The sequence below is a fragment of the Anopheles cruzii genome, chromosome 2 (genome assembly GCF_943734635.1).
Source record: "Anopheles cruzii chromosome 2, idAnoCruzAS_RS32_06, whole genome shotgun sequence".
NCBI lineage: Eukaryota > Metazoa > Arthropoda > Insecta > Diptera > Culicidae > Anopheles > Anopheles cruzii.
In genome coordinates, this window is record NC_069144.1 from 49,519,968 (window position 1) to 49,544,422 (window position 24,455).

The following is a 24,455-nucleotide window of genomic DNA, read 5'->3' on the forward strand; positions in this document are numbered from 1 at the left end:
CTATGCTATAATGTAACTAGCACCATGGTGAACGCAATCTACTTCATATGATTTGAATATTCGCCCATATTTGCCACTGAATGCTGGAACATAATTTCCCAATGGTTCGCCAATTTGTTCTGTTGATTTTTTTGTGACGATCTAGAAACAAAAAGAATCTTTTGTCTGACACCGTTCCGTAAACTTGTCCTTCGAGCAGTAAAAGTATAGTCCCCCGTAAGCGAAATACTAATAATCAGCACGCAAGCTGGCGGGATGCGAGGACCAGAGCCGAGCTGCGAACAACAGGAGCTGTCGGGCTAGCAAATGAGATTGATAAGGAAAATGCGCGATAGTTGCGGCCACGTTTGTAATGTTAGTGTGCTACTGTGAGTATATTTGGATGTTAATCGGCACGGCTAGGAAAACTGGCCAGTATCAATCAGTCCGTTGCCCGCGATCGGTTCCGCAGGACGCACTAAGATGGAACAAACAGTGAAGGACCGTCCCGACAAGTCATAAGCGAAGAATAGTTTAAAATTTTCAGCATTTAAGTACTGTCTCGGATCGCCAAGCTCACTGCTAAGCTTCATTCGTTCGACTTCGTTCGGATCAGTTTTGGCTGAATTTGTTGCTTACGTTTGAACAGATAAGCATTATTGTGTGCCTGATTGAAACATTGAAGCGTCGACAGGAAGGCCTGCAGTATGGATGTGAAGTTACTTAAAACAAATCAGTTCCCAACCAAAGAGCCGTTAAAACGAAAGCAATCGAGTACCAGAGGTAATTCCTAAAAGGATGTTGAAACCAAGCGTGAAGTTCACTGTGACCGATAGATCAGTTAGACAACGTGAGTGACTTCGAAGTATTGCTAATGCATTCTGCAAGTCCAAACGGTTATATACCTTCGATCTAATGTGTTTCAGATTTTTTGCAATCTGATTAAAACATGAAGTGATGTCGGCTTAGTGCTGTTTGTTATCTTGAAGTGGTCGCATAATTGGAAAAGACCACTAGTTTGTGCAAATGTATTTCAGCAGTCGAAGCAAGTGCGCAAAACATAAGTGGCCATTCTGCTACGTAATAATGTACTCGAGGAGCACGCTGCAATCGGCGAGAGTCTTACTTCATCGTACTTATCGCTTGCCGGCGAATGACCTTCGTGGATCATCATTTTTGTTTTGGAAGAGTGTTAATAGAGTGATTTGAAGAAGGTGAAGAGTTTTATTACACCGATAAGCGGCGCAATGTGATAAGTGGGACGCGGCATATGTTTCAAGTGTCTGGATTCTGTTGCACATGTACACACGCTCGTTATATTGGTCTCAATCAATCAGCGAGTCTATCGATGGGTTGAGTACTGAGGGAGAACAAACGGAAGTAGCATTTCTAGCAAGTAACAAGAGAAAGTGGGATCAGAAGAGACTCAGCCCAGAGATAACGAACCATTGACACCAACGGTAGCTTTGAAATATTATCAAAACCTTTCCTCTTCCTTGCAGCACTCTGTGTGATTGGTTTAACGACCGGACTGGCGATCGGGTTATTCACAGTCGGATTGTTTTGTCACTTCCACAAACCAACAAGTCTTATCTTAGGCGATCGGTTGACGATGCGACAGTTTATGCCTTACTTCCGCTGGTGGAAGGATACGTCTGACGTTGTGGTACAGGCCCAATTTCTCATACATTGGAGTTGTTTTGTTCCGTTCGTTGACTATCGCTTTCTCCGTGGTAGGTTACTTGTCGGATATTCATCTTCAACTTTACAAACACCGATCGATGGCTCGAAGGGTTAGACGATCAACTGCAGCTGGACGAGGTGGTGCCTATCGTTTACCGCGAAACACTGGAGCACGATAATGTAACATTCCACGAGAACAATTCCACCATGTCCTACATCACCCGGAGGCGTTTGGTGTATCTACCGGAGCGGAATGTTCCGGGAATCCTGAACCGAACGATCGTGGTGCCCAACATATCCTTGCTAGTGAGTATTGGCAAGAGAACGAAGTTTAACTGACGTTCTAATCATTAACACTGTATCTCCAACACCAGGGAGTTGCAGCAAGAATGGAAGACGACAATTTCTTCATGAAAAAAGGCTTCAACTTCCTGTACCGCCTTTCCGGGGACACAGTATTCAGTACCCTGACGATCTACGATTACCTGTGGAACACCAAACCACGTATTTTGGATCAAGCGAGAAAGATCGTTCCCTCGATGGTGCCATCGGATAACGTGGGGATACTTAAAACGGTGAGACCTACTCCTTCGCAAACGAACGGCCGCATACTAAAGTGCACTTAAGGGCTATCTGGTCTTGGGCACCCCGGATGCAGATGTACGAGGATCACGAAGATCACGTCAATGTACGTTACGGGAAGCGATACGGGAACGAGCAGTTTTTCAGGATGAACTCTTACGAGTACGAGCCAACCGTACCGGGCTTTAGCTTGGCCAAAGGGGATTGCTTTGCTTCGATTGTGGACTCTTCGGAAGGAGCGACCTATCCGCAGAACCTTGACGAACGATCAGTTCTGATCTACTGGCGCAAGACGCTGTGCCGGGCGGTGCCGCTGTTCTACGAGCGCCGTGTTGAAAAGGGTCCTTTGGTCGGTTACAAGTACGCACTGCCGGACAGTTCGTATGACCGGTTGCCCAACGGCACAGCGGACTGCTACAAGGGCCAGTATGGATTCCTCGAAGACGGCATGACCGATACTTCAAAGTGTTCTCATGGTAAGTAAAATACAATATTCGAATGGTTTTTGTTGAACATTCTCATGAAATTCGTTTTAAATTTAAATAAGTGAGATCAATGATGATAATCCTCATCCCTTTGGGGGTGTTTAACGATAGAACTATGACATAATTAGGGAAAGTAAAAAGAAATTATGGATCTGCCAAGGACAACGGATACTTGGAAGCTGTTAATAAGTTAAGTAACTTCTCTGGCAAGGCTCGGGAAAAGTGTTACCGTACGAAGTGAATCACTGTGGCTCGTTTCGCACCACCACGGTAATTATAAACAAAACAACGGCCGAACTGAGGAAAGTGGTCTTGCACGCCCTACAAACGGATGGTTGAGTGAACCAGAAGAAAGAGTCACCGAGTGCATCGTCGGAAAGAGTGTCAATGTCGAGTGGATGGAATGTGCTACATTCGGTGGGTCGGAATAATGTAAATAAAATCTGCATTTACTCACGCTATCTGCTGCACGTTGCCGTCCGACCTTCGGGTACGCTTCTAGCGTTATCACGAACGGCCTGATAGCGATCAATACGTTTTCCCGGTGAACATGACCTAGCTGAAAATGGTGAAGACGTAGACGCTGGTTAAAGGTTACGTTTTGTTTATTTCCACGGTGCGTTTATTGCATAATGTTGGCTCCAAAGAGCAGGTGAAACCATAATCGAATGGCAAACTACTTTTCGGTGTCCGTGGCGCTCGCAATGATCCAAATACTAATTTAAAAAGAAGTACAGTTTCCGATGTGGGGATCTTTAGATTTTTAATTTGTTATCATTTATTTCACGTTCCGTTTAGATGTTCCGATCGTGGCTACCAGTCCCCATTTTTACGCGCGCAATTTTACTATGGCCCATAAAGTAACGGGCATGAAACCTAATCGGGAGCTACACGAGAGCTATGCAATTGTGGATCCATCCTTCGGAATACCGCTCGACCAGTGCGCCCGGACCCAGACGAACCTGGCCATCCCGCTGCTCACCGGTTACGCGTCGGAAATCAGACGCTTCAGTCAAATGATTATCCCAATGTTTTGGATCGAATATGTAAGTAGTCTTGCAGAAACTAATCCCCCTCAGTAGGCATCTCAACTGCTTCCGATTATCTTACAGCATCAAAAAGAACTGCCACCGTACATTGTGCAGACGCTTTCGGCTTTCTACGTTCTGAAGAACTTAGAGCCGTACCTTCCATACGCGTTGTACTTTGTCTGTGTGCTGTTGCTGGTGATTGCCTTCCGCGAAGCTGCCCGTTACAAGATGCACAGTCGAATAGCACCAACGAAGTGTACCCATCACTTTGCGGATCTCTAACGATGGCCTCGATCGATCATTTAGTCCAGCCGTTTCACTGTTCATGTATTACACTAAGGGCTAGCGGGTAGTATCAAGGCCATAAAATGAGCTTACAATAAAAGTACGATAAACCAACCAGCTATGTGAATCACTTTATTGTGTTTGCAGGTCCTTTTAAAATTATAAAAACAACCTATAGACAACTGAACATGCTAATTTACTTACTTAGCGTAGAGGGGAAAAATATATCTATCTATCTACAAAGATTATGGAAAAAACAATATCATCGAAAAAATAGGCCATTAAAGTTTGGTAAGGTTATAATGCACGAAATTCAGTTTTCCACCCTTTGCCGAACGCACGGCTCTGGGAGGAATGAGGGGGCATTTCCCTGTTGCTTGACGATTGCTGGCAAATGACAACAAAGATAAGCGTGGCGCACTAGTAGTTTAGCAAGCTAACCGTCGATCGCAGGGGGTAACGTGTTTGTTGCTACTACGTTGTCGTTGCCGTCGCCGTCGTGCTTGAAACGTGCCGCGTACACTCTATCACGCAAGGCGGGCTGTAGCGCTGGTCCGAGTACCGGTTCTAGGTCGGCGATGTGCTTCCGGAATCGTTCGCGGTCTCTAGCTGCCATCTCCCATTCGCCTTTGCGCGCTTGCCGGTAGGCAAAGTCCCAGGCCCTCATTACGTGCACCACAGGGTTTATGCAGAATCGAACCTGTTCGAATCGATGGGAGAAGAAAACGGAACCTGTTTAAACACCGTGCGTGGTTGGAGCACACTGAGAAATTATGGGTAAGTGTACGCCGCACTCAAAGCAAAATGTCCTATAGTTTGAAGTCTAAAAGTATCAACACTGTTTCGCTTATTGCGTCAGGGCGCTTTACGCACAAACAAAGCCGTTCGCTGACTCATGGCTGATGAAAGATCAAAGAGGGAGGGAATGGAAAGATAGGATTCTGATCCTCATATCTGTGAATTGCCGTGTGCGCCAACTCGAATTTACCTTCCGTTCCTCGAACCCAGATGACGAGTTGGTGTCATCGTTGTCGTCGTACTCCTCGCAGAACACCACACTATCATCATCATCATCATCGTCATCGTAATCGGCAGGCGCGTTTCCATCATCCGAGCACTCTTCGCTGTTCCAACCGACCTCGTCGTCCTCGTCGTCCTCTGTCTCGTCCGAGCTCTGCCGACGCCGCATGTGACTCGGGGTGAGGAAACTGTTGATGGCCGTACAAATGCTCCTGGGGCGACGCATGGGACTGGCCGAGGGTGTCGTAAACACGTCGTATTCGTTTAGCATTACAAATCCACCTTCCGGATCAGGATTATCACATTTGGCAAGTAATCGACTGTGTTCGCGAGACTCTGACGGTCGATTGAGTACCACCAACGAAACGGATGCCGCCGTCCGAGGGGTGCCTGGTTTGGTGGCCGTGGTTGTGGCTTCCTCAGACAGTCCATCGGCGAGACGCAGGCAAGCAGCCAGAACGCTAAAGTCCTGTATCGCATCGTGAAAACTACCCGTGCTACCGGTGGACGAAGGACTGAAGCTCGAGGACAAGTACCGGGGACCGATCGTAACCGAATCGCTGTCATCGTCGATGTCTGCCCCTCGATACTCGTACCCATAACAATCTTCAGCCCCCAGAGCTAAACTATCGTTGACTATGTCCTGCCGCAGATCGTGCCGTTTCTTGTCCTTACGATTCTTGCCGCCACAACCCTTCCCACTTTCACTGCCGGGTGCAGAATGTGTTTTGTGGGCAGGCTGACGACGTCGTTTCCTCATCGGTACGGTTCGCGTTGTGCTGGGCTCCATCCTGGGTGATGCCTCTTGCAGGTACACACCCGCAATGGCCGCGTTACTATCTTCGGGCAAACTGCCGTAATCCGGGGGCACCGTTAGCTGGCGTATGCCGCTCTTGGTCGTTTCGAAGATGGGTATTGCGGAGGACGTATTGTGACCCATTTTATCATTGCCGTCGCTCCACTCGCTTCCCGTTTCCAGCTCGGGCGTTTTGTTTACGCTTTGTGATTTGGTGGTTGTCATGCTAAACAGTTTTGTTATCACATTCAACACGTTCTCGACTATGCCCGAGGAACGCCTGCGTCGGAGATCCGCACTGTTGGCGTGCGCAGGGCCCGTTGCCTGAGTCGCTTTTCCTTCGTCCATACCCGTGGCAAAGGGTTTTTCGCGGACGACCATCGTGCTGTCCGGCCACAGCGAACGAAACTCCGTGACCCCCATTATCGGTGGAGAGCTGGTTTTGTGTGAAGGACAGTGGCGAACGTTGCGATCGGAAAGCATGTTCCGCGTATTATTTACACCCTTACACTAACACCACTACCGATGACGTACTGCTGATTCTATATACAGATAATCCACGGGTCACTCGGTTCACGAGGGGGTTTCTCAGCTCCCTTTCTCAGTGCCAGCGAATATTCGCCACAATTATATGGTCCAAACGCACCCGATTAGACATGGCTAATAATAGCGGCGTAATTTTGCGTACAAATTGCAGCTCCAGTGATGACGTCGAAATGGTTCTTTGCGTGCGTACGCACGGGTTGCTCTTTTGTCCCACTGTACCACCTCGGCACGAGTCGAACTTCCTGGGAACTAGCGGTGCAGAACGATGCGCACAGTATACGTTATCCTCTGGTACGATAGAAAACGTTTCGTTGAACACTATGCTTTTGGCGGGTAATTCCATTATTAGCTGATTTTGAGACGTGATTCACATTTGCAGTTAATTGTTCTCTTTCTTGATCGCCATCTTGTTGCTGAATTGTCATTGGAAAATTTTCTGATGCAATAACTCGGCAGGCACAGCAGGCTTTGTGTTTATAACGTCACATTTAGTTCTACGCTCTTTTGTCGTATGTCGACTTTCCGTTGTTCTTACGCCAAACACTATTGTAGTATTGTTTCCTCTCAAAAGACTGCTTGGTGGGTAGAAATATTTACTGTGAGATAATAACAGATCAATTGTTTTATATTTAATTTCAATTCAAGAGGCCCATCTTTTTGGTACAAGTTTCTGCTGTGATGCCGCTGTAAGCAAACTGCACCGTTTGTCGACATCCCGTCTCCCGTTCCTTCATTTCCCGCGTAACTTGTTGACAGTCGGCGGCGTCGCGAAGACATTGTTAATCAATTCTATTCACCAGTGAACGGTTGAGAATAATTAATAATAATAATTGTTTTGGCAATACGTTTCGTGCGCAAAAAATCAACATGTCGAAGGCTATTCTGAAAACTTGTGAGAAGCTCTACGGCACCAAGGATTTGTACACACTCTTTGGGGTCGAAAAAAAAGCATCGGAGCAGGAAAGTATGTACTCACCCGTGCTGGCCCCCGTACGGCGATCAGTGTTTCTGTATTTTTATATTTGTTTCTTTGCTCGATGGCGTTCGTGCAGTTAAAAAGGCCTACTATCGTCTGTCGATGAAGACGCATCCCGATCGCGTTCCCGAGGAAGACAAAGGGGTCGCTACCGAAAGGTTCAAGGTGCTGAGCAAACTTTACGGTGTCCTGACGGATAAGGATAAGCGCGCTATATACGACGAACGGGGCATCGTTGACGATGACGGCGAGGACGGGGAGGACATTCTGAAAGCCAGATGGCATCGTCTCTTCACACCACTGACCGTGGCGGAAATTGACGATTTCAAGAAAACGTACATCGGTTCCGAGCTCGAGCGAAACGACATCAAGAAGGCGTATCTGAACGGTCGCGGTTGTATCAACTACATGAATCAGATGGTTCCCTTCATGAGCTGTGAAGATGAACCGCGCGTGGCACAGATTGTGCAGGAACTGATCGACGCGCAGGAAGTGCCGCCGTACGATGCCTTCCTCAAGGAGCCGAAGGCAAAACGCGATCGCCGTCACAAGAAGTATGCCCGCGAAGCTAAGGAGGCCGATAAAGTGAAGCGTGAGAAGCGTGAGGACGATGACGAAATGGCTTCACTGCAGAAACAGATTGCTCTCCGCAATACCGCACGGAAGAGTGCGTTCGAGTCGATGATCGATTCGCTCGTAACGCGCTACGGCGATGAGGATGCGTCGCAAGAGTTCGAATCGCCGAAAAGGAAGCGACCCAACAGCAAGAAATCGGCAGACACAAAATCGCAACCTACTCGCAAAAATAAAAGTCGTGCAGCCAAATCCTAAATTTACTCACTTACAGCTCTAGGAAGCGAAACGAGACGGTTTGGCCAAGTCCGGGAAAAATTGGAACGTGAAACGGCACTTGCTGCCTGTATTTATTGGAACTATTTGAAACAAAATAAAAATTCATTCCGCTCTGCGGGAACTATCTTCAATGTGCAACACACACAATTGAGTTGAAGATTGCTTCACCAAGCAAAAGATGTGATGTGTCCTTCGTACGATCGTACGATCGTTTTTATGAAAATCAAATTGACGGTGGATGAGATGCTGAGTACTTACTTTTATTTAAAACCCTAAACACGGTACGCTGCGCATTACGATCATATATTTTGTTATATTTATCTTTACCTCACTGGTCTACTCATGAAAATATTCCATGTGCCCGCGGAACGGTGTAAACTCTGACGCCCTTCTCGCTAGATACTCTTCGCACCATTCCTTAGGTCGCTTAGGTTACTAAGAAGTGTTTACTACTTTAGCAGTTGAAAAAATCTCACTTTTGCGTTTGCACAGTCATTTATAAGTACATTCTACATTTGCGAGCGGAACTCGCAGCGCAGTATAAGCACACCGGAATGGGTTAAAACACAGGACAGTGCGTAGAGAATAGTGGACCCAGCTGTGGGTGATGCTTTAAAAAACGGAAAAAGCGTACATGACGATGTCAATCGGCGCGAGTGCCTCCATTTTCTAGCATAAACTTAGTCATATTTAAAATCTCACGTAGCAAAAGGTATGTATCACTGGAATGTCGTATCGCACCAGGGCCAGCGCGCGATTACGCCGGTGGAATGTGAACTTAAGAGTTAGAGTTAAAATCATTGGATGGAATACACGAATAAAATTATCACCACTGGGAACACATATCATATAGAGAGAACCAAACTGAGTACATTCGTTGGGAGCACAATCGGCAGTAAAAACGGTGATCGACGTTATTTTCTAAAATAATTTACCTGAAAACTCGCACCGTATTCGTTATGGCATAACACGTAAGGTAGTAGAGTGTAATAAGTCTTTCCGCAGAGAGGGCCCGAGAGCTCCGATCCCGCTCCACTCTGCATCTCGGAATGTTGTGTGCCTAATGATAAAGCGCAATCCACGCCACGCCACGTACATGCTAGTGCTAGAGTTTCCTAAAAATGCAGCATAAAAAGCTCTTCGACAAATCAAATCTAATCAAATTTCACCTACATCAGGCACTTTGCAGTTGTGTTTCGTTTTAATGTTTCTACGTGCTTCGTCTTTGCCCTCTGTAAGTCTGTTTTCGCTACCGCACCGTGACAAAATTCGCTTTAAAGTTTGTGGGGAAGGTTCGCAAACAAGCGCTCATCGCGCTACAAACATGCTCTACAAGCTGGCTGGCATCACATTTCGTGAGCGAATCGATCGATAAGCAAACCCAAATGGATAATAGTAACGCTAATACTCAAGGCAGTGGTGGCGGCGGCGGCGGCAAGCTCACGGGTTTGCACGGGGTCCGCAAAAGCGTTCTCGGTGGCCGGTTCTTCGTGCACGGGACATTCTGTCTACTTTCACGCGGTGCGCCTTCGTCTCTAGGCTTCGAGAAGACACTTTGTGTACCGCGCGCGCGCGCGCTGTCTTGTTGTGGTTCGTATATAAAAAGCGCGCAATCTCCTGGGACTGTGGGGATGAACGTGAAGCCCCCACGCGGTGGAGGAGTCGTCACATGGCAAAAGCGGTAGGGAAAAATATTACCACAATATTTGTGTACATATGCACGTATATAAGCATCTGTATAAATATATACATCCAAAACGAACTGGGCGCCACTGGTAATATCGATGCTATTACTATAAATCTGTATGTTACAAAACCTTGATCTTTGTGCCTTAAATATACACACGGCTGATTATGCAGATGGGTCACAGGCAGATGGTCCTCGTAAGTCATCTTCGGTGCACACGGTGGAAGAGCGTGGCGAAGTCCGTCGTCGGTGGTGCGGCGGTTATCGGAAGGGAAAAGCTTTAAACTGTAGTTTCATCGTCATCATTGGTCGGCCTGGGAAATGAAAATTTCACGTTTTAGTAGTACTCGACAATGGCGATCGTTTGTGTTCAAGCTACAGTTCTGGCAAGTCAGGCGGTAAAAGCAAATCAAATTTCCATCATCCATGCTGTGGAGCAGACAGTGCGGAACTATGGGGTTTGTGTTAAGGGTGGACCGTGCGACAAGACAACCAAATGCCAAATGAAACAAAAACAGAAAGGACACGCAGCACACAGTAAAACAGATTGTGACCCAATGCACTTACGATATCGACCGTCATTCGGTCCCATTAAATCGGGTGTTGCTTTACCTTCCGCCCGGTCGTTCTTGGAGCACTTCTACAATCGTCGGCCACGCGGGTCTCTAGGAGTCCTCTCTTACTCTAACATTTTTAGCCGATCCCAACACCAGCTACGTAAATTTTATTAAACGATCGAAGGATTAAGATAATTAGTTCGGGTTTCGAAGTATCAATCATCGATTGTCTAGTTTTCACGTTAGTGATCTTGTGCGGTTAGTAGCATCGTCTACTTACTCGTTGCCACCTGCTAACGACGCCCCGTTGGTCAGGTGACCACCCATCGATTGCAAGGGCGCTGGCGACAGCCCGTCCACTGCGCGCATCATGCGCTGTGGCGGTGGCGGTGTGGCACCGTTCTCAAGGCTTCCCAATCCTTCCCCCAAGATTCCGTGGTGTATCCGAGGGCCGGTGCTGTGACTGTGCACCAGGTGATCCTCTTCGGCGGTGTACGGGAAATTGTACGGATTCTTGTCGGATCCTTCCGACATCCGGTCCGAGTCGCCGCCCGACGGTTGGTGGTGCTTCTGTTGCCGCTGTTGCTGCTGCTGCTGGTGCTGCTGATAGTCGTTCTTCAGCAACGATTGAACGCTCGACTTGAACGACATCACGTGCGACCCGGGTGGACTGTACAGATCACTGCCGACGGGCGCGGCAAGCGGATGGCCGTGGTACGGCGATTCGGATCCACCGCCGTAGCCGAGTGTGCGCGATCGTTCGTAGAGCGACTCCTTCAGCGCGTACGGATTCTCGGGCGGACAGGCGCGCATATGATTGATCACCTGCATCGAACCGGTGTGGCGTGCGTCGGCCAACGGGGCACCACTTCCCCCACCGGACGATGCGTAGTGGTGCGGCAGCGTGCTGCTGGATGCGTGCGGGTTCTGGGCCATCGATTGCGGGTCGTAGCGCTTGCCATAGTCGGCTGCCGGTGGCACGTAATTATCCGGGGCGTAGTTGCTGTACCGGTCGCTGTGCAAATCGGTGGCCGAATAGGCGATGTTGTAGCTCTCCTGGATGTTCTCCAAAATCGACGGTGGCATGTTCATGCGGTTCTGGTGCAGGTACGAGGTTTCGGTAATGTCTGGATTGGGCAGCGAACCGGATTGCGTGGTTGGTGACTTATGCGGATGTGCCTCGTTATCGGAGCCCGTCTCCTGTGACCAACGGCCTGTGGAAAGGAAAGAACAATTTAGAGAAGGGCCGCCAATCTTCGGCGCAATCCGACCTGCTTACCATTTCCGGGCGGCATATAGTTTCCAGCAGGTTGATTCGGCCACCGTGTCGGTGTAACGTTCGGGAAGAGCTACAAACAAGCAGACGGGATTTCATGTATTGTAAACCCTCTGGCCGGCCCAATATGCTTCGACGGCTTACCTGAGGGCTTTGAACAACGTGCAGCTCGGGCGGGGTCGTGGCCACGTGCTCGGTAATGTTCGGCAAGTATGAAGTGCTGCAAACGCCCGTGGTGCTGCGGTGGGTGCTACTGTTGCGTCCAACACGCGACTCTTCATCGTCGCTCGAATGGCTGGACGCTAGCTCCAGGCTGCGTCCGTCCGTTTCACTGCCAGAATCCGAATCACGTCGCTGCCTACGGTGACTGCGCCGCTCACCGCCGTCGCCCGAACGCCCTTGGCCACCGTTCTTAATCTTCCGCAGCGCACTCTCCTCGTAATGCCCCCTCATGTACGAGGCCACCCCGTCACTGTTGTAGTTCGAGGTAGAGGTCGACGTGTGCCGGAACTGGCCATCGCTACGGTACGGGCTAGAGCTGGTTTTGGCTGTACTGCGTGATGTGGTGCTCGACGTGCTAATGCCGATGTTGCGCCGTGCTGTCTCGTACTGGGAAGCGGCACCAGCAAAGCCTGGTGTTTTCGGTGAGCCTACGTTCTGCGAGCTGCTGCTGATGGCGACCGACGAGTCGAGCAGCGGCACCTTGCGCCCGATGCAGCGCAGAAAGGCGTTGTGCAAGTTTTCCCGCACTCGCTTGTTGATGATGCAGTAGCCGATCACGGAGAACAGCGAGTGCATGATGACCACCGCCGACAGCAGCATATTGAGCAGCTGCGAGTTCTCCGAGGCGGACAGTACGGCCAACACCCACATGATGCCGAGCAGGGGCAGCGATACGACCGAGAGCCACAGGAGCGTACGCAGGTTACCGAAGCCAAGCACGTGATCCTTGATCGTGAACGCTGCCCGCACGGACAGAAACAGGATGAAGAGATCAAACACCGAGACGACCGCTATCGGGCCGACCATCCACCAGATGACCGACTCGTACACCGACAGCCAGCAGCTGAAATGGAAGCGCGACAAAAGCATTACAATTTTGCTTGTTCCGTAGCAGCAGAAGTACTTACAAGAGGCTGTTCCCGTACTCGTGGACGCGCACTCCGACGGCAAGCCCGACAAGCAGGGCCGGCGCTCCGTAGCCGATGGTGTGGTAGAATCCCATCGGCCCGTGGTTGATGTCGCGCATTTCCGTCAGCATCCGGTACAGGTGCACGCAGTCGACCGTTGTCCACGCGAACGCTGCCAACCACGCGTAGTGCAGCGCTATGGCAACCAGTTTGCAGGGGAACTAGAACGAAAGGATCGGGATGAGATCAGGGGGATACAGGGGGCCTCTCTCCAAGCTGAGCGTACTTCATTGTCGAGCAACTCGCGCCGTGCTTGGATCGCTACGAAGAACAGCAGCTCGGCGGTGAAGATGCAGAATAGCAGATTCTGGTGGATGCTGTTCGAGTTGGTCTGCAGGCCGCGGAGCAGCGCCAGCGACACGATGACCGCAAACAGGACGGGCAGCGCGAGCAGGAACGCCGAGTAGGACGTGATCTGCACCAGGAGTGACGGTTCCGGGATGTCCTCCGGATCGATGATGTCGACCAGCACGGCGTACGTGGCCAGCTGGTTGCAGGTGCAGTTGACGGTGATCGTGTCATTGTGGCCGATCGCCTCGTAGCTCGGGATCTCCGTCTGGCAGCCGATCCGGGTCCACAGCTTGGCGTGCGTGTTCCACCGCACACACTGCGGATTCGAGCGCGACGCGAACCGGTTCCGCGGGATGTTGAGCCACATCTGCAGCTTAACGGCCTGCGGTAAGTGGGGCTGCCCAAGCGGCACATAATTGCGGTGCTGTGCCAGCTGCTCCTCCTCCACCGGCTGCACCGATCCGTCGCGACCTTCCGGCGCAGACACGATGGTTCGTCTTCTTCGTCGCCGCTTCCGTATCGAGTCAGGCGACGCCGGCGATGGGGACATTTGTTCGTCACTGCGCGACAGAATGACCGTCTCAGGAACGCTCCCTTCCGCGAAGAACGCCCCCTCGTCGTCCGGCATGGCGCTGACCATCGGCAGCTCCGGTGCGTGCTGATCGAGGCTGTCCAAGCTTTCCTCGCGATCGCTCATATCGTGGATGGAAATCTTGATCTCGTTCAGTGACAGCTTCTCGCTTTGACGCTCCGAGCCGTGCCTTGGCGGGGCGATCGTTTCCACGGCGTTCGTTTCGTGCCGGTCCGTGGCACCTCCGGTGTCCGCCGTTGCGCCGGGTGTTACGATCGCGATCGACACGACACTGCTGGCGATCTGCATCTCCACGCCCCACCGCCGGGTGACGGTTTCGTCGAAGTTGGCCGGAAACAGGGCTCCGGCGTCCTTGTACTGGGCGTACGCGAAAATCGCCCGATGTTCGGCCAACTGACTGACCACCACCTCGTTCCGATCCGGCACCACGATGCCGAGCATGTCCAGGGGCACCAGCACCCGGGTGTGGCGGTCAAACTTGCTCCGGTCCTGGATGTAGTTGTTGTACTTCGGGAAGCCCACGAACGGGGCCTTCTGTTTCGGTGCGTTCGGATGCAGGAACGTGCTCGTGTCCGGCAGGATGACCGTTTCGCTGTGTGGCGGTTCCGGCACGGGACGGTTAGGCTTCCCGCTCGACTGCTGCTTTACCATCTGCGATTCATAGCCGAAAAGTGACTCCGCCGTGACAATGTCCATGCCGAGCACCATGTTTTTGTGCACTATCTCGAACGGGTTCGTGTAAGTGTCATGCTGGGACCGAGCCAGCACGATCATGTAGCGATTGAACGCTTCCACCAGATCGTCCGGACCGAGCTGCGTCAGACTTTGCACCCGCTTCCACTCGGCCGCGTACCGGCAATCCAACACCTCACCGGCCGTCTCGACCAGATTGCGCACAAAGTGTTTGTCCTGACTGTGGGACAGGTTCAGGCCCGCCTGGTACGATTCGTAGCGCATCAGCTCGTGCAGCAACCGGTCGGTGATCAGCAGATCGGCCCCGTACAGCTTCCGCTCACGGAACGCCTCCTGGTCACCGTCGGCCAGGTAGTCCAACTCGAAGTCTTCCGGACGCCAGAGTGAACTTTTGCCCCCCGGCTCGACGGCATAGAAGTCTCTGGCCGAATTCCGATCCTCGCCCTGTACGGCTTCGGCTTCACCACCGACGATACCGCAAGCCTGCCGCAGGCTGGACGCCACCTTCACCGACACGAACGTGTTCAGCTCCAGCCCGTCCACCTCGATCTGGGCCAGCTGCTTGCGCAGCTCGAGGAACGCCTCCGACGTACAGTTGAACATATCCGGAGCTCCCCACCCGCTCTGTACCTGATCGCAGCGGCGCGTCCCCTTGCCACGGGCCGGGGCGGGGCAGTTTTCCACCGCCAGCTCACCGAACGCCGTGCGGGGCCACCAGAGGCCGGCCGAGTGAGACTTGGGGCACCCGTCGTACACGACTTCGCACCCGGCCAGCGTTACCTCGGCATACGGGTTCGAGCACGAGTCGCACCGCCGCCCGATGACACCCTCGCGGCACTCGCACTGGCCCGATCCGTTGCAAGACTTGCCGTACGAACCGACGGCGTAGCATTCGCAGGGAAGACAGGCGGCGCTACCGCTCCGGTTGCCGTTCGCTGGCTGGTAGTGATTCTCGCGGCAGTAGCACTGACCGCTCGCTTTGTCGCAGTTCGGGTGGTAACCCTGCTTCAAGTTGCACTTGCATGGGCCGCAGCTCCGTTCGCCCCACCAACCGGCCGGGCACGGTTGCTGGATGCGGTTCTCGCAGTACTCGCCGGAACTGAGGCTGCTGTTGCAGTCGCACCGATAGCCGCGCGCGTTGAAGCTATCCGCCCGGCATACGCCATCATCCGAACACGGCTTTACCGTACAAACCGGCTTGCACTCTTCCCCCACGTACCCGTGCAGACACTCGCAATATGCGTCGTCCCAGTTGCTGACGCAGATCGACTCCGGCGGACAGCCGGCCGGGCACTTGGCGTTTGAGGCGCACCCATCGGCCACGTTCTCGCGCACGGTCGGTCGCTTCAGCACCGACTGAACACCGCCAACCCGCACGTCCTGGACGCAGCCCTCAAAGTTGGAGTCGGCCGCCATTACACCACCGGCGGCGCCACCTCCGATCACGATGCGCCCAACGTAGAGGCCCTGGATTTTCTGCGCCACTGGCAACACCACCGTCCGCTGGCCATAGTCCACCGTGAGGGCGACCTCCGCACCCATCCACTTGATCTCCACTCGGTGCCAGCGACCGTCGGCTAGCTCGGCACCGGCCAGTTCGAGCGTTTCGCCGTTGTAAGCGTACCGGAGCGCCCCGCCGCGCACCGAAATAATGGCGGAACTGTTCTGGCCGACCTGAATTTCCATCACGAAGGCATCGCGTTTGCGCGTCCGGATCGAGAACGCCGTCAGCCAGGGTAGCTGGATCGGGCGGAGCAGTGGGTTGAAGCTGAGTATGCCGTCGCCTTGGAAGCGCCACGGTAGAGCGACCGATTCCTGGCACGCGTTGCCCGTGAACCCGTCCGGGCAGTCACACTCCCAGCCTTCGCCCCAGCCCTCCCGGCAGGTGCCCCCGTTGAAGCACGGTTCCGATGCGCAGGAGGCCGCCTTCTGCGGACAGCCGGCCACCGTGCCGTTGTCGGCGATGTACGCCCCGAGATCGACGTACCGGTGATCGAGGTACAGGTCCGAGATGCAGCCCACGAAGCTGTGCGAGCGAATCGGGAAGTTGGCCGGCAGCTTCGGTAACCCGCCAATCTGGAGTGGCCCCGTCAGGTCGAAGAACCGGTGACACGGCTCGACGAGCGACGCACAGCGGCGGTCCAGCACGAGGGTCGTCTGATTGGCACAGTTCCAGCGCTCTCCCAATCCGCCTGTGAGCGCCGTGGCCGTGTCACAGCCATCGAGCGATAGCAGCACCGTTCGGTTGTAATACCGAACCTCAACCGTGTGCCAGTTGCCATCCGAGACGCGCCGCGTCGCCTGGTTTACGCTCACCGTCTGCACCCGATCGCCGAGCGAGAACGAAAACACGACCCGCCCGCCCAGGATCTCCAGTGCGATGAAGTCATGCTGCTCGTTGTAGCGCCCGTTGTACAGGAGCAGTCCCCGATCGCGGACCGTCGCAAACTTGAGCCGGATGTTGAAGCGATGGCGCTGCCGCATCCCGGGGAACGTAAGGAACGAATTGCGGGCAAAGGAGCGGGACATCAATTCGCAGGTTTTCGTGTACGGTGGCCAATGTCCTCCGTGGCCACTCGTCAGGCAGCTGTACCCATCGCCGCACACCTCGGAAATGCACGGTCTCAGGCCGGAGATCGCCGTCTCGCAGTTCGCGCCCGTGTATTGCTCCCCGCAAACGCACGTGTAGCCGCCCTCGCGCCGAACGCAGCTCCCCCCGTTCTGGCAGGGGTCCGAGTAGCACAGGTCGACTTCGGTGTCGCACAGGTAGTGCTCCTTGCTGCCGGTGAACCCGTCCGGGCACTTGCACGCGAACGTGTTCACCGGGTGGATCGGCCGGAACAGGACGGTGTCGCTGTGGATGAAGCCGGACGCGTTGCCAAACTTCAGCACTGACAGGCACTGCTCGTAGTTCAGGCACGGTTCCCGCACGCACAGGTTGTCGTCGAACGGGAGCACCCGGACCGTGGCGAGCCGCGCCAGGATCGCCCGGTTCAGGTAGATCCGCTCCTGCAGATACTGCGACGGGTAGTACTCCTCGGCCGCCACATCGGGCCGCCGGGCCGAAAAGCTAACGTTCAGCACCTTCCCGCTCACGTCGACGTCCTCCTGGACCGAGAAGAGGAAAATGTTTTCCCGCGGACACGGAACGATCGCCGCCAGCCCGTCCAGAAAGAAGCTGAGCAGCGGCGATAGGAACGCTTCCTCGGTCATCTCGTCCAGCCGCACCGTGACCGAGTTGAACAGCATGTCCTCGGTGATCAGACGCACGGTTAGCTGCATGAGCGCCTTCGCCTCGTTAATACCGTCCGTTACCGAGACCTCCATCGTGGCGTACCGGGGCACGTTCGTGTTGAGCTGGGGGCTTAGCGTGAGGCCGCCCGTCGAGCTGTTAAGCCGCAACAGGTTCGCATTGTTACCGGACAGGATGCGGTACGCGAGCCGATCGGTAACATCGGCGTCGAACGCCGGGATACGCCCAATGACCCCGCTCGGGAAGCAGTCGCGGAAGTTGTTGAAGATCACCTGAAAGTCGCGCAGAACCGGCGCATTATCGTTCACATCCGTCACGAGCACCTCCACCGTGACGTCGTTCCGGAGCGGTGGGCTAGCGGCGCGGATTATCAGCTCGAAGCGCTTCCGGGGCGACTCGTAGTCCAGCTCGGTCATCGTGAGCAGCTGCGCCCGGTCCGAGCCGGGCCGGGTGACGAGCGAGAACGCGTTACTGTCGTCTCCGCCGATGATCGAGTAGTGGACGATCGCGTTCACACCCTCGTCCGGATCGTGCGCATAGATCTCACCCACCACCGAGCCAACGGGACTGTTTTCCGGTACGTACAGCGTCAGCTTGTCGGAGGCGAAGGTTGGCGGTGAATCGTTTACGTCGTCCAGCCGGATCTGTACCTCAACGGTGCTGCTCATCGTCGGCGTACCCTTGTCGCTCGCGATCGCACTCAGATGGTACACCGGAATGCTCTCACGGTCGAGACCCTTGTTCGTGCGGATCACACCCGAAATCGGATCGACCACGAACGAACCTTCGTCCACGTCCTTCGGGCTGAGCGCATACTTGACGCGCCCATTCAGCCCCATATCGAGATCGGTGGCCCCAATCTGCACCACCGATGTACCGATCAGGGCGTCCTCCGGAATGGTCGCCTGGTAGAGTGGAACCTTAAACACCGGCGCATTGTCGTTCACGTCGGTGACACTGATTTCCACATCGGTCGTATCGCTGAGCGACGGATTACCCCCGTCCCGGGCCGTCACCGTCAGGAGGTAGCCGGCGGTGGTTTCCCGGTCGAGCTTCGCATTCGTCACGATCGCTCCGGTTTGGGCGTTGATCGTAAAGGGCCCATTCGCACCGAGCCCGTTGACCGATTCATCATTCAGCAGGTACGTAATGCGCGCGTTGATCCCTACGTCACTGTCGGTGGCCGACACCACCACCACCGTCGTCCCGACCGGCGCATCCTCGAACACCGAAGCACTGTACGGGGCGTTCTCGAAGACGGGCGCAAAGTTGTTCGCGTCGGTAATGTTGATGTTCACTATGGCCGTATCGGTGCGCTGGCCGCTGTCGGTGGCGGTGATCGTGAGCGCGAACCGGCGCTCCTGCTTGTAGTCGAGCGGCTGCGCGATCGTGATCAACCCCCGTCCGTTCTGCGAGGTGATCGCAAACCGGCCGCGCGTATTGCCGGCCGTAATTTCGTAGTGTAACCGTGAGTCCTCGTCCGGATCGGTGGCCGTGACCGTCGTCACCGGCGTCCCGGGTGGTTGGTCCTCGGCCAGCATCGCTTCGTAGTACTTCGGGCTGAACGTGGGATCGTTGTCGTTCACGTCCTGGATCGTCACGATCACGGACGTGCTGGCGGAGCGCGGCGGAATGCCACCGTCGACGGCCACCACCTGGAAGCTGTAGCGGCTCTGCTCCTCCCGATCGAGCGCCTTCGTCGTGTGGATCCAGCCGGTCCGTGGATCGACCGCCAGCGGCATAACCTCTTCGCGGTTCAGGATGCTGTACGTGATGTCCGAGTTGGCCCCCTCATCCGCGTCGTACGCTTGCACGCGCACAATGTTGTACCCGACGGGGACACTTTCGAGGACCGCCTCCTGGAACTGGGACGTGTAGAAACGGGGTGCATTGTCGTTCGCATCCAGCACGTTCACCAGCAGCTGGGTGGTGTTGGAGCGCGACGGGCTGCCCCCGTCCTGGGCCCGGATCACCAGCCGGTAGCTGCGGACGCTCTCGTAGTCGAGCGGTTTCACCAGCGACACGTCGCCGCTCATGGAGTCGATGGAAAACTGCGACTGCGTGTTTCCGCCGATTATGGCAAACCTGGAGAGAGGAGCAGAGAGAGGATGACACATCAATTAGCTGCGTTTGATTGAGGGCAATCCGCGGTTCGCATTAAGAATCGATGGCCACTCGATTGACCCCGGCGAGATGATTGCTTTTCCTCGCGGAATGCGCGGAATCCAAAGTGCGCGGAATGTCTCAAGGAATTGGATCAAGCAACACTCGGTTGGAAAATATTATCTGCCGTTGACGTGGAAATTGAATTGTGGAAACCTTCAAAAACATTTCAAGTTGGAGATTGTGCATCGAAACATAAATATTCAAACAGACTCTGGTGTTGTCCAAACTGAATTCTCGCTTCGGATCTCGGGACCCTGACATGTGGCCGTCGAACGGCCGCCGCCGCGGAAATGGTTGTAATGAGGCCAGCAATGATGTAATGGCGGAGCGCAAAAGAAACGGATGAGCCAATTTTAGAGGTCCGAATTGGCCACGGTTCGCCCGTCCACACCCGAAATTAACACCAGACTTTTGAGCAAACTAATCCTACGGCGCACTCGATGAAATTGATGTCTAAAGAAGCGATGCCATTGCCATTATCGTTCATTAATGCCTGTTCCCCCCTTTGAATAAAAGCAATTTGATTCGAGAATCATTTGTGTTCCTTTTCCCACGCATCATTTGGTTTGCTTTATGCTAACAGGATTATATTCCGTCCGGGCACAAAGAAATGGCCAGCAAAGGATTAAAATGTCCGTGTGTTGGGTGCGTTACCGAAAGACATGCAATGCAGGATTTAATGTCGCAGCTACCACAAGGAGGATTCAGGCAATGCGTTTCATGGCAAAAATGGCACAGCCACAGGGGTCTGTGCTTTGATCGACAGTGACGCGATCAATGTGATCATAGTGGCATCTTCGAAGAAAAGAAAAAGCAGTTTGCAGAAGAACTGCATAATGAAACTGTGAATCGAAAGGCGCAAGATTATCAATTTTATGAAGAGCAAAAATCAAGAGAATTGCCATTGATCTTAAATCGAAAGCTAACTGACGGTAAGAGATGTTCTTAATAAGTACAACCATTTAAAGTTTGTAGAAAATTCTGTTGAGTGGACTGAGGACTATGAATCCCAAACATCTAAGATTCTGGGCGAAAGATGTGAGGCAGGCTTCGTCATGGTAGTCAAAGCCAAGAGAGCCCAACAAGATTCAAATAGCCTTTCAATCGACGATAGAAATAGATATGTTCAGCTACCCTGCACGAGTCTTCTGAATGCATAGTTAAATATCCCTATACAAACTTCTCGTTCTCAGTGGTCCACACAAACAATTCTGAGAATACCAGGAATCCTCACCACCAAAAAGTCAATTAATGAACAGTATTGACAAAAACCGAAATCGATTATCATACCGAAGAAACATCATCATAAATGGAATGGCTGTTTCGGAGGAATGGGCACTTACCGTATGGCGGCATTGTTTCCCTGGTCGGCGTCGGTCGCCTGGATGTGGGCGATGACGTTGTTCTCGTTGGTCCACTGATCCTCCCGTACCTGCACCGTGTAGGTTCGCTCGCTGAACTGTGGATAGTTGTCGTTGTCGTCGAGAATCTTCACCAGCACCGTCGTCGTGGCCGACCGTCGCTCCGTCTGCGGCGTGGCCATATCCGTCGCCGTGACCGCGATCGTGTACATACTGGACACCTCCCGGTCCAGGGTGCTGCGCGTCGAAATAGTCCCCGTCCGGGCGTCGATACGAAACTTCGATTGTGCACTATCGTCCGTCGGCGCGTCCGCTGCGTCGCCCTGAATCGGATCGTCGCTGTCCCCTCCGACCTGGTCGCCGGAGATGCTGGTGATGCTGTACTCGATGTCCGCATTCTTGCCGATATCCTGATCGGTCGCGCGAATCGTAATCACCGTCGAGCCCACGCTGACGCCCTCCCGGACCGTCGCATGGAACTGTTCCGCCTCAAACGTGGGCGTGTGGTCATTACAATCCAACACGTTCACCTGCAGCGTGGTCGTTCCGGAGCGGGGCGGAAAGCTGTCATCCGTGGCGATCACCCGAAAGTAGTGCACATCCATTAGCTCGCGATCGAGCGTGGCCGACGTTAGCACGACGCCGGTCCGGGAGTCTACCTTGAACATCGACTGCGAACGCGAATCGAGCAGCGACACGAGCGAGTAAACCACTGGCGAATCCTCCGGATCGCGGGCCCGCACCGTGATGACCGTGGCGCCCGCCGGTTGCTCCTCCAGCACCGAGGCCACGTAGAGCGCCTGCTCAAAGTAAGGACTCTGGTTGCGCAGCTCACGCCGCACACGCCGGGCAATATCCGTATCGTTCAGCTCCTGGTGGTGATACACGATCTTGAGCCGGTGGTCAGCGTCGACGATGTCGCGCCGGTCACATCGGACGCTATAAGTTATGATCACCTTCCACAGGGTTTCCGGTATGCAAAGGTCACCGGTGGCGATCAGATCCCCGGAGCGTGTCTCGATCTCAAACCGCTCATCGTTCACATCCAGATAGCGGACCGTGCAATGGTGGAGCACCGTTTTCGGCAGGAACGCGTTGATCGAGTTGATGTACTGCGATCTCTTGAGACAGATGTGCTTCCACTTGTCCGTCGTGTGGATCGCGTACGAAGCGTACGTTTCCGAGATCCACTGCTTGGCGTCGGCGATCTTGCGGTGGATTTTGTCTGCCGGCAGATCCTTCAACTCGCGCCGCTTCCGACTGATCATGCTGTGCCGGTACTCGTTCTCCAGCACACTGTCGAACAGGATGTCTCCCTCGCGGAACGTGCTGTAGTTGGTGCGACTCGTCGCAGCCAACCACGGATACTCGGAGCGATAGTACTGGAACCGGTCCCCTTTGTACTCTCCATACATTCGCCGATCGTCCTCGGCGTCGTCGGTGTCGTCGTCGAGCGACCGATCCTCGGCCGTCCCGAGATGGTACACCGCATCCCTCCGATCCCGTCCCGAACCCGAGTCAAGGCGGTGATGGTGGGCGTGGTGATAGCCAGTGTCGTCCTCTTCGAACAACTTGCGGAAGCTGGCCGCCACCGCTTCGTCCTCGTCGGAGCAGTTCCGCCCGGTGATAAATATTCTGATCGGCAAACTGTAATAGTCTATGCTACGGAGCCGGTTTGAGGTAGAATCGACGTAGAACGTGAACAGCGTCGGGTAGTAGATGCCGTCACACTTGAGCTGGCGCTTGAGCACCACCTGGCCACTCTGCGGATCCACCCGCAGCAGATGGTGCACGTAGTGAGCCGATTTGTGCGCATTGATTTTATAGTGCCGGTCCGAGCCGAGCTTGTAGACGGACGAGTTGAACACCACCTTGCCCGGCTCGTCGTCTTCGCTCGCAATCACCATGTACGCGCCGCATGTCCGTGGCAGTAGCAGGATCAACAGCACCACGGCCGACGCCAACCGTTTCGCACGACTTTGTACTTTTATGTCTAACGTTTCCATTTTTCGTTTCACCCTAGTGGCCACACTGGATCATGCCTAACTCACTCACTGGCGTCCACCGGGAAGCGAAACGGCACAAGCAACCACCGCACCGGACATGGTACATCGGGAAGATCTGCACAGAAATGAAGAGAAATTACCGAACAGAACCAGAACACAGACGCCCGGAACGGTAAAGCGGCTAGTACGGCCGCAAGAATCCGCTGCACTAAACTAATAATTACGAACAACGGGGCTGTGTGGCCGTCGAAGGGCCACTCGCCACCCCTTGCAACCGCGTGTGTGTGAGCGCGCCGTGTATTCCACCCCTCGCAAGGAGCACCGCATAAAGCCGTACTTTTCTCGGAATCGAAGGGATGAATCATCATCGCCGTCGGAGGTGTGTACTCCCTCGGCACGCTCTGCCGGCCGCCTTCGACTCGAGGGAAATATCGATTTTCCCCTCGCCGGGGGATGGTTTGTCCCTCGGATAAACCCCTAACGGCGAGGGTGAACGGCAAGGCTCGCGCCAACGCGGCGCGCATGACACGTCGGTGTCGCTGTGTTGGTGGTGAGTCCTTCCCGTCGACGGAACCGGCGTCGAACTTCGCGTACGGAGCAACAAACAAACACAAGCCGGTCACGGAAGGATTTGGAAGGACTTGCTGTGTGTGTCTTCGGGCTTCGGGAGGTGATTCGGAGGGCGGGCAGGGCAACATTTCCTCACATTACTTGGCGTAGAACCGGGGGTGGGAGAGTGATGTGTGTTCGTGGGGTCTTGTTTTTGCGGCCTCTAACGGCTTCACGACGTCGTCGTTTCGCACATGCGAATCATGGGCCCGCCGATGGATTGAGGCTTCAGAGTGAGCATAGCGATGTACAGCCAGTGCACTCGGGGAATTGGTGGTAAGTAATTAAAAACATACACAATGTAACTCTCTACCAACCATTATTGTCTACCTTTACCACGCGCATCACTTTCCTTTTTGCTATTAGTTCGTGTAAGGTTCGCGCATAAAATTGATGGGCGATTGGTTGGGGAATTCAGTAAAGCACCGGCAAGGGATTTAGCATTTCAATTGATCACCGCATTGCGCTGATGCTGAGATTTTGCCAACCGATAGTAGCGTAATTACTAAAATTGGCACACCCATTATCGTGCCCAATGG

General features: G+C 53.7%; 4 protein-coding genes across 4 annotated transcripts; 2 read left to right on the forward strand and 2 right to left on the reverse strand.

The window, feature by feature from the left end:
* Window positions 1-488: 488 nt before the first annotated feature.
* Window positions 489-4,154, forward strand: LOC128267505 (scavenger receptor class B member 1). The gene is made up of 7 exons (XM_053004353.1): window positions 489-762; window positions 1,482-1,645; window positions 1,717-1,968; window positions 2,037-2,237; window positions 2,321-2,720; window positions 3,528-3,775; window positions 3,842-4,154. Exons 1-7 carry the CDS (start codon window positions 687-689, stop codon window positions 4,040-4,042), a joined length of 1,542 nt encoding a protein of 513 aa, XP_052860313.1. The 5' UTR covers window positions 489-686; the 3' UTR covers window positions 4,043-4,154.
* Window positions 3,617-6,805, reverse strand: LOC128267503 (uncharacterized). The gene is made up of 2 exons (XM_053004348.1): window positions 5,034-6,805; window positions 3,617-4,745 (listed from the first exon to the last, which is right to left on the reverse strand). Exons 1-2 carry the CDS (start codon window positions 6,342-6,344, stop codon window positions 4,482-4,484), a joined length of 1,575 nt encoding a protein of 524 aa, XP_052860308.1. The 5' UTR covers window positions 6,345-6,805; the 3' UTR covers window positions 3,617-4,481.
* Window positions 6,806-7,252: 447 nt separating this feature from the next.
* LOC128267646 (J domain-containing protein CG6693) lies at window positions 7,253-8,367 on the forward strand. The gene is made up of 2 exons (XM_053004532.1): window positions 7,253-7,371; window positions 7,460-8,367. Exons 1-2 carry the CDS (start codon window positions 7,275-7,277, stop codon window positions 8,212-8,214), a joined length of 852 nt encoding a protein of 283 aa, XP_052860492.1. The 5' UTR covers window positions 7,253-7,274; the 3' UTR covers window positions 8,215-8,367.
* A 2,161-nt stretch (window positions 8,368-10,528) lies between these two features.
* LOC128266881 (protocadherin-like wing polarity protein stan) lies at window positions 10,529-23,307 on the reverse strand. The gene is made up of 7 exons (XM_053003671.1): window positions 21,284-23,307; window positions 13,172-19,859; window positions 12,886-13,106; window positions 11,900-12,821; window positions 11,759-11,828; window positions 10,760-11,693; window positions 10,529-10,635 (listed from the first exon to the last, which is right to left on the reverse strand). Exons 1-7 carry the CDS (start codon window positions 23,305-23,307, stop codon window positions 10,602-10,604), a joined length of 10,893 nt encoding a protein of 3,630 aa, XP_052859631.1. The 3' UTR covers window positions 10,529-10,601.
* Window positions 23,308-24,455: the final 1,148 nt, after the last annotated feature.